This window comes from Chelonoidis abingdonii, chromosome 10 (genome assembly GCF_003597395.2).
Source record: "Chelonoidis abingdonii isolate Lonesome George chromosome 10, CheloAbing_2.0, whole genome shotgun sequence".
In the NCBI taxonomy this organism is placed as follows: Eukaryota; Metazoa; Chordata; order Testudines; family Testudinidae; genus Chelonoidis; species Chelonoidis abingdonii.
In genome coordinates, this window is record NC_133778.1 from 78678708 (window position 1) to 78687979 (window position 9272).

At 59.0% G+C, this 9272-nt stretch overlaps 1 protein-coding gene across 8 annotated transcripts in view; it reads right to left on the reverse strand.

Moving 5' to 3' along the window:
* The window catches only part of TNS1 (tensin 1), a 296511-nt gene that overhangs the window by 276955 nt on the left and 10284 nt on the right, over positions 1-9272 (reverse strand). For all 8 annotated transcript variants that reach the window (XM_032764412.2, XM_075070329.1, XM_075070328.1 and 5 more), the window contains exon 2: positions 7100-7214. In XM_032764412.2, the coding sequence (XP_032620303.1) occupies positions 7100-7214 (115 nt within the window). The remainder of the gene's footprint in view (positions 1-7099; positions 7215-9272) is intronic.

Consider the following 9272-nt stretch of genomic DNA (forward strand, 5'->3'; position numbering starts at 1 on the left):
AAGCTCTGCTGTAACCTGTGTTCCTGCTGTCCAATAAACCTTCTGTTTTACTGGCTGGATAAAAGTCACTGTGGGTCCCAGGAAGAGGGGTGCAGGGCCAGACTCCGTGACACAGGGATACCGGCGTGTGCATACGCGGGTCAGTCGTTTTATTTAAGCCAATTCATTGCTCCTTAATCCAGGCCAACTCTCCCCAAGGCACTTTCTTCCCTACACTTTGCTGCACACAAACCAACAGCCCAATCACGAGCCACCCTACAACAACAAAACAGGGTCTGCAAGCGTCACCTGTGCGCTCCGGAGTAATGCTACCACAGCGACAGACGGCACCTCTAGCAGCTCCCTGGCACATCCCACCAGCAACCCCACAACAGCAAACCGGGAAGTGCAACCACCCAACCCGGACCCACAACAGAGGCAAACAAACTTCCAGTGCGGAAGGAAGCAGATTTGCCTTTGAACTTCCAAAGCGGCTGCTGTTAGAAGCAAGAGCGAGGATTTTCAATCACGCTATTGAGACAGTTCTCTCGCCGCCCCCTTTTCAGCTGGCAAAGGGGTACAAACCCATGCACCACAGACGGGAGGAGATCAGGAAGGGACCCCCGCCTCCCTCCGACCCCAAAGCTCAGTCCTGCTAGCTGCCCAATGCCTCGAGGTTCTCCTCTCTAGGGTTATTTCCTGGTGCAGCAGGGAACACAGGAAGCCGGCATTGTTGCAGCCTGAATAAGCTTTTCCTTCTCGGCAGAGCCATCGGAAAATGAGCACAGAGCAGGGGTGCACCTGACCGCCCTGATAACAAGGACTTGGCCGGGCCAAGGAGCTTGCGGCTTGCTGCCCAATGACTTCACCTCTCCACAGATCCATATCAGCGGGGCTTGAATTGCGCCGAGGTCTGCCACGGCCAGCTCATATCCTCCCTTCTGTCCGCGCACATGTTTCTCTGCCATTATACACATGTCTCAGGCAGCACGTGGGAGAGAGAGAGAACGGCCTTCCATAGCTGCGGCCCCATCCAGCCTACAGCAAAACCTTTCCCACTCCCTGATGAAATGCAGCCACCTCTGAGGTGGAGCAGAGCAGCTGTTAAACAGCTACACCCAACACCCCCATTTAACTCAAGAAGCAGAGAACGGCTGCTCCAGCTAGAAGAACAGAAGAAATTTAAGTCACAAACATCCCCACCCCCACACAGAAAGCATCTTTAATGGGCACAAGGTCTCAGGCCTGGGTCTCACCCAAGAGGAAGCACCGCGCCCGTTGGCATTACACGCAGCCCTGCCCAGACTCTGAAAGGCAAACCGGGAAGTACCCTGTGCTGAATGGGTAATGTTACTGGTTGTGGTACCAGGGTACCTCCACCTACTCACTACATTCCAGCAGCATGTTTAGAGGGCTGGAGCGAGATCCACGTGCCACCGTGCTAGGTGCAGTACCGAGGCGGCTCTAGGCATTTTGCCGCCCCAAGCAGGGCAAGCAGGCTGCCTTCCACAGCTTGCCTGCAGGAGGTCCCTGGTCCTGCGGATTTGGCGGCAGCCTGCGGGAGTTCTGCCGAAGCCGTGGGACCAGTGGGCCCTCCACAGGCATGCCGCCTTCACGGCGACCGGCAGCGCCCCCCGTAGCTTGCCGCCCCAGGCACGCGCTTGGCGTGCTGGTGCCTGGAGCTGCCGCGGTGCAGTACGTACACAGAGTAAGAGAACATCTCCGCCCTGCTGGCAATCTATCTACACAGCCACAACAAGCAGGATGTGATCCTCAGAGAGACTAAGTAACTGGCCCAAGAGCCTGTGGCAGGACCAGGAATTTAGCCCTGATCTCATGAGTCCCACTCCAGTGTCTTACCCACCGGGCCAGGCCAGGGCCAACTCAGCCTGGCTAGTGCAGTCGGACATGATCACGTCCAGAGTGGGCAGCGTGACATGTGCACAGCTGCTGCAGGTCCCAGGCCCCACAGGCAGCACATCCTGGCCCACGGCGAATGCCAATGGAACCTTTCTTTTTAACTCCGGCCCTGGGTTTCTCACTAACCAGGACCCGCTCTTGCTGAACGCCGATTCCTCTTTCCTCCCCCTGGCCAAGAAAGCGAGCAAAGCTCCAGCCAATCAGCGTGTGCCACTGGCATCTGGAGGGGGGTGGCTGGGGGAGCCGGATCATGCCCTGGGCAATGCCAGCTTTGGAACTGCGACCAGTTGCTTGGGACAGCTGCAGGGCTGGAGCGCTGGGAATTATGCATATTTCAGGGTCAGCTAAGCTCCGGCCCTCGAGCACAACAAATGCAGAAGTTAATCGCGCCATCTTCTGGTGGAAGGGTAGTATCGGGGTCTTCTTTATTTGCATCTTCTTACCCCAGGGCATTATGGGAGAAGAGGACAAATCGTTTTTATTGTTTATGCCAACTATGTCAAGCTGAGATGCAGGGGAACAGATGAATGATCCTGGAGTCTTTTTAGGTGGCCTTTGTTTGGGATGGGTGGACAACAGTTAAAACGTAGTCACCACAATATGCAAAGTCCTGGGAAGGGGTTTCCAGAGGTGCGGGAACAGTGTGCGACTGCACAGAAGAGTGAGAGGTGGGAAGGGACATCTTGTCTTGTCACTTTAGAGATCTGCTCATTCAATTTATCATTTCCCTGAGCGTATAGAGGCCCCTTGCTGCGGGACCCCTTTGGATGCGGGCAGCAGGAGGCTGTTGGGGACAACGTTTTTCTAAGGACAGGGGGAAAAACACGACTTGCACAAGGGAAGGAACACGCTGCTGACGCCTGCCTAGTTATCACCTAGCACTCAACACTCCCCTCTCTGCCACAGGTCAGAGTTACTGTCCCTCTTTCACACTTGGGGAAACTGAGGTACACGTGGAAGTGACCTGCCCATGCCGTAGGACAAGCCCCGCCCTGAGTCTTCTCTTCCTGCGTTCCAATCCTGACCTGCTTGGCAGTGTGCTGGGGGACACCCGCTGGTACCCCGCCCCACGCCCACCACTCGGACACGACAGGAAAACAAATAGTTAAACTGGCTACCAGGGGGGCTACCATCAAATCCATGTGTGAGCTCCCCCTGCTGGTTCCGAGGCAGCACTGAACATGCCAAGGCCCGAGTCCTGCCGTCGGGGCTCTGTGGGGTCCAACCAGGAGGGTCGCACCGGGACAGGATTGATCAGGGTCTGATCTGGGCCATGGAGACAGCGCCCACCCAAGGGAGTAAGCCACACAGAGCCGTGCTGGCTTCCCCCACCTTGGGGTGGAGGCCATGACGGGGCTCGTCTCCCTTCCCTCCCCTTCTCTGATCTCCCCCAGTTGGTGCCAGCTGATAGTTGTGCTGCCTCCTCCCACCTCCCCAGGGCTCCTGCCCGTCGCCCCAGTGGGCAGCGGTGCTCTGCTCCGGGCAGGACCAGGTCCCTAAATGCAGCGACGGATCCCAGCTGGCCGCTTAGCAAGGGGGCTGTGGACACCCCTTGCAATCCCTTCCCGCTGGCGAACTCCCAACACTTCACCAGCAGCGGCCAGAGCAAAGATCGCTAGGCCCAGGCATCGCCTCGGCCGTGTTCTGCGAGCTCAGGGGAGCCGCTCTGCGCCCCACGCACAGGGTGGCTGGAGCACAGGGTGCTTTCTGGGCCTTGGAGCGAACAGACCCAGCTCTCTGCAGCCAGGCTGCCCAGCACTGCGGCTGGAGCCCCTGAAATTTCAGTCAATCCCTGCCCTGCAGCTGCCCCACCTGGGGCATCGTGTTCCCCACAGGCCTCATGGTGGGGTGAGGCTGCGCCAGGCACCGTCCTGACCCAGGGAGCCCGAGGGATCAGCTGTGGGGCTCTAACAGGCACCGAGATCAAGGAGAGAGAGGGGGTGAGTGGAGGTGGGACCGGGCTAATGGGCGGGGGGGGGTGAACAAGGGAAAGTGTGGGCTGATTCCTCAGCAAGGGGCACTGGGCGGGGAGCAGCCCCCTACGGGAATGGGACTGTCTGGCTGAGGATGGGCCCCCGAGAACAGGTCTGAGCTCTGTGACCCCATGGCGCGAGCCCAGACCCACCCCGCAGCCCATCAGTCACTTGAGCCAGAGGCATCTGGCCTGCGTTACTGTGCCATGGGCCCCACCCCCATGGAGACCCCCCACTGGGCACCAATGCCCCTGGGGAGACCTTTCAGGCTGGCGTTCCTGCCCCTTTGTCCCCGTGACCCGAGGTCTCTTACCCAGCACGATGCTGGTGCGGGACGTGGGCGCCAATGGGACGCTGCGCGGCTGTTTGCTCTCCCCCAGGCCTGTGGCCTGCAACCCTCCTGCTGCCCCAGCACCTCGGAGAGGGTTCGTCTGCCCTCCAGGGGCTCCACAGACAGGGGCCAAGGCAGGAGTCGAGGTAGTGCTGGGCTCGCTCACAGCTTTGGGGGGGTTCAACAGGGTTTTCAAAACGCTCCCCTCCACCCCGTCTTCCGGGGGGATTTTCCCTTGCACCTCCACTGGTACCCAATGCTACACGGGGGCAGTGGCACCGTGGGCTCCCCAGGACATGGGGGGTAAACCCTGGTTCCTTTTCCCCTCTGGGTGCTGCAAGGAGCGGCTGGGACCCTCTGCCTGGGGCAGGGCTGGGCTGGCAGGTGGGGGGCACAATCAGGGAATGTATCAGCCTAGAGTATCTTGTCTGATTTACACAGGGAACGTAGTGTGCCTGCTGTGGCCTGTCACCCCAGCAGCTCAGGGCCCTCTGCCAGCCTCCTGCCCACCCCACGCCATGCACATTTCATGCCTCGCTCCCCCAGCAGCCAGCCTCTCCACCCTCGGCTCCAGGGAAGTGTTTCACACACCCCCCCCCCGCCCACAGTTCTGTCCTGTAGACAGCAACTCTGCGCCCCAGGAATGGCCCAGGCGAAGGGCGCCCCAAGCAGAGATCAGACCCCCACACACACACTTCTAACAAGAGCTGCGCCCCGGCACACCTGTCTCCAAGATCTAACTGCCTCCACATTCAGTCAAGTGACACCTGCCAGCATCTCCGCACTGGGGTCTCCAGTGCACCCCCTTTATCCAGCCCCGGCCAGCGAGCTGCACCCACGGCCCTCCCTGATGCAGGGACTTGGGGTGCCACCCTGTGGCCAGCCTGGAGAACTGCAATGGCACCACACTGAAATCAGCCTCTGCTAACGTGACACCAATTTTTACAAAAGGCTCCAGAGGCGATTCTGGCACTTACAGGCTGGTGAGCCTCACCTCAATGCCAGGCTAAGCAGTTGAAAGGATGGTAAAGAGCAGAATTACCAGTAATGTAACCAAACACAGTCTGTTGGGGAAGAGTCAACACTGTCTGTGTCAAGGGAAATCACGCCTCACCGATCTATTAGAATTCTTTCAGGGGGTCAAACATGTGGCCAACGGGATCCAGAGGATCTAGTGTACCTGGATGTCCAGAAAGCTTTTGACCAGGTCCCTCACCAAAGGCTCTTAAGCAAAGTAAGGAGTCATGGGATAAGAGGGAAGGTCCTGTCATGGATCAGTAACTGGTTACAAGACAGGAAACAAAGGGTGGGAATAAATGGTCAGTTTTTACAGTGGAGAGAGGTAAATGATGGTGTCCCCCAGGGGTCTGGACTCAGACCAGCGCTGTTCAACATATTCATAAATGACCTGGGGAAAGGGGTGAACAGAGTATGGCAAAGTTTGCAGATGATACAAAATTATTCAAGATAGGGACGTCCAAAGCAGGCTTTGAAAAGCTGCGAAAGGATCTCACAGAACTGGGTGACCGGGCAACAAAATGGCAGATGAAATTCAATGTTAATACATGCAAAGTAACACACATTGGAAAACTTAATCCCAACGCAACACAGACAAGACCAGGGTCTGAATGAGCTGTGACCACTCAGGAAAGATCTCGGAGTCACTGTGGGTAGTTCTCCGAAAACTTCAGCTCAATCTGCGGCAGCCAACAAAGAGGCAAGCGTGCTCAGAAGAACGAGGAAAGGGATAGGAAATCAGACAGAACATGGGGGGAGGAGTGAAGGCTCAGTGGGTTGAGCATTGGCCTGCTAAACCCAGAGTGGTGAGTTTAACCCTTGAGGGGGGCATTTAGATGCTCCCAGGCAGGCAGCAGGGCCCCATGGCCCTGTGGGAGTCTGGCGCCAGTGGAAGGAGACTGGCAGCTCTGGACACTGATGCCCCCAGGTCATCCCACAGCAGAGGCAGCAACAAGGGAAGCTTCCCGCATGCCCCATCCCAATGGAGTCGCTCCCTTCTTAGTCCTTCTGATCACACCATCAGCCTGGCTGTGAACCCAGCTCTGGGCTCTCCTCCACTGGGAACTGGGCTGAAACCTCCTGTAGCAGAGTGGATCTCTGCTCCGGCCCTGAAGGGGTTAAAAACAGCCCAGGAAAGGGGCTGGGGCTGGGGCTGGAGCTGGAGCAAGCAGCCTTTTGACCTGGGCTGATTGGGGGAAGTGGCAGCAGCTGGGGCCATGCCCCAAACTGAGCAACAGGCCCTTATAAAAGGGCAGAGAAGCCTGCAGCCTAGAGAGTGTCTCTCTGTGTTCAGAGAGAGAGAGAGAAGGGCCTGGCTGCTGGAAGCTGAGATAAGGTACCTAGGGTGAAGCAGGGCTGGGGAAAGGCAGAGGAGCTGGGGAGCTCCTGCCTGGAAAGCCCCAGGCTGCAGCCTAGAATTAAGCTAGGAGGTACTGGGGTTGTAGGGTACAACCCAGGGGTAGGCCAAGGCAGCAGGTCCAAACCCCTTTGCTGATGATGAGTGGCTGATACTGCAGTCTGCCCCAGGGCATGGGGCTAGACAATGACTGGCAGTAGCCAAGACACTGAAGCAAAGTGGGGATAGAGGGTGGGGGGTTCCCAGGGAGGGGAAACCCCTAAGAGCAAGGGGTTACTGCCAGGGGGGCAGAACCCCATGTAGAAGGGACACGGGGCCAGAGCAGAGGACAGGCGGATCACCGGCCTGCAGAGGGTGCTCCGAGCTGGAATTTCAGCTAATTCCCGAAGTGACCATTAGGAGGCACCGCAGGGTTGAGTCCCGCCCATCTACACCTCCCGAGCTCATCTCATGGGTGGCCACACAGCACCAGCTTGGCTCAGTCCACTCACTCCCGGGTCACGCTGAAGCCTGTGAACTCACCTCGGCAGGTGCTGCCCTCCCGCGTGATCGCCTGTCCGCAGATCCCACATGGCTTCACCCTCTTGAAGCTCTTCACCTTAAATGTGTGGGAGGAGGGGGCCTCCAGGTCCTCGGGCTGTGGGGGCACAGAGAAGAAAGCGGTCAGTCACCCACGGCTGGGCTCCAGCCCGCGGAGCCCTCCCTCCCTGTCCCTGCTACCAGCAACGGACTGAGCACCACAGACAGAGTCCCAGCGCTCTACCTGGCCTTTGCCACTGCCTCTGTCAGCAGCCTCAGGCAAGACATTTCACCACACTGTGCCTCAGTTTCCCCTCTAGTAGCACAATGGATTGGCTCCCATTCCAGCTCCTCAGCAGATGCAAACTGGTGCAGCTCCCCTGGGGTAAGTGGAAGATGCTGATTTGCACCAGCTGAGCATCCGCCCCCCACCCACCCAGTGCTCAGGTGAGAGCAGAGTCTGACCGCTTGGGGGTTAGATGGATCCCAAGAATAAGAACAAGGCAACACAACTGAACAGCAGGGTCAGAGGGAATTGCTTGTTTATGCAACACAATTAACCTGTGGAACTCACTGCTACAGGAGGAAAAGATTATGGACCAAACCCTCAGCAGGTGTAAATGGGCATAGCGCTAGCTCTGGGGAATCACTCCAACTACCAGTCACACACCCCTTCCCCCGGCTCCTCCAAACATGCCAGGACTGGCAGCAAACTGGGGGCAGGGAGGCTGCCTTACGCACGCGTGTAGCGCCTAGAAATCAGGAGGGATCCCTTTAAACAGTCTGTGGGCCCCCGGGCGGCACTCACTGTGTCCCATGTTCCTGCAACTCCTGGATGCTGGGCAGAGCAGCCGTGTGTAGTTCTGCCAGTGCCCCTCACTCCCGAACCACAGCCCCTGCTAGCCCAGCCCTGGGCTCCCCACACAGTTCTGCCACTGCCCCTCACTCCCAACCCGCAGCCCCTCCCAGCCACTGCAGATCAGACCCCAGCTCCCCTGGGTGGGAAGCAGGAGCCCTGTCCAGACCCCTGGGCTGCCCCCGCTCCCTCCCGGGGCTGCTGGAGATGCTGCATCATTAGCATGCCAGCCCCTTTGCATGTGAGGCTCTGTCTGCGACAGGGCTGATGCAGAATAGGGGCTGGCACTGTGTGCCCGGCCTGGCAGGGCCGGGGCCAGGACACAGGAGCCGCAGCTCATCTGCATTCAGATCCCACTTTGCCCCAGGCCCGGGAGGGGGACTCTGGGGGCAGCTCACTCTCAGGGCCCAGATGCCTCGATTCTGAGCCTTTCTAGGGGACCAAGGTGCTGGGAGCCTAGCCAGGCCCCGGGGGACTCCCCACAGCAGGGATGGGGACCTGCCCCAGCGGCCCTGATCCAGAGACAGCCCTGGCCCCACCCCCAGGCAGCCCAGTGCCTCAGCTCAGCACCGCGCTCTGCGCCAGGCCGGACCAGAACTCACCGGGGCCCTGCCGAGCTTCCTGGGCCGCTGCTGCCCCATTTCTATTGACAGCGGAGCTGCTCAGCAAGTCCCTCCGGCAGGACTGGCAGCTCTGAGGGACAGGCTGCCCTAGGGGATCAGACCCCCAGCCCCTACCCCAGCTCCAGCCTAGGGCCCAGATAGGGCAGTTCTGCTCTGTGCCGCGATGAGACCACTGTCCCCCCAGCCTGCCATGCGTCCCGGGGCAGGGCCTCGGTTGCCCCCTCACTGGCGCCCCACAGATCTGAGGGGCTCTCGGGGCAGCTCCCCTCAGCTACTCGTCACTGGACGGGTATCACCGCGGAAATCACCAGGTCAATGCAAGCAAAACGTTTAACGGGAACATGTTGTTTTACTGACGCTTCACCTACGGCAGCTGCGTGCTGCCATCGGCCCGGGGGGCAGGGCTCCCCGCAGGCAGGGTGTGATGAACTAGGGATGTTCTTAATGTTTGCTCTGAATACTGTGTTGGTGCCTCAGTGTCCCCTAGACAGTTCTTAAGTATCTGGCAGAGCAAAGGGCCAGTGCACCTAAATGCCTGACACTCTGTCTCCTAACAACTGATGGCCTGGGCCCCTCCTCTGCAAAGGTGCCAGCTGAAGGTGTTGGAGACAGAGATCAGGTGACCTCCTGGCCCGGGAAAGGGGCTGAGCAGAGAGGAGGGGCTGGAGGGGGGTTAGTCTGGAGCTGGCTGGGGACG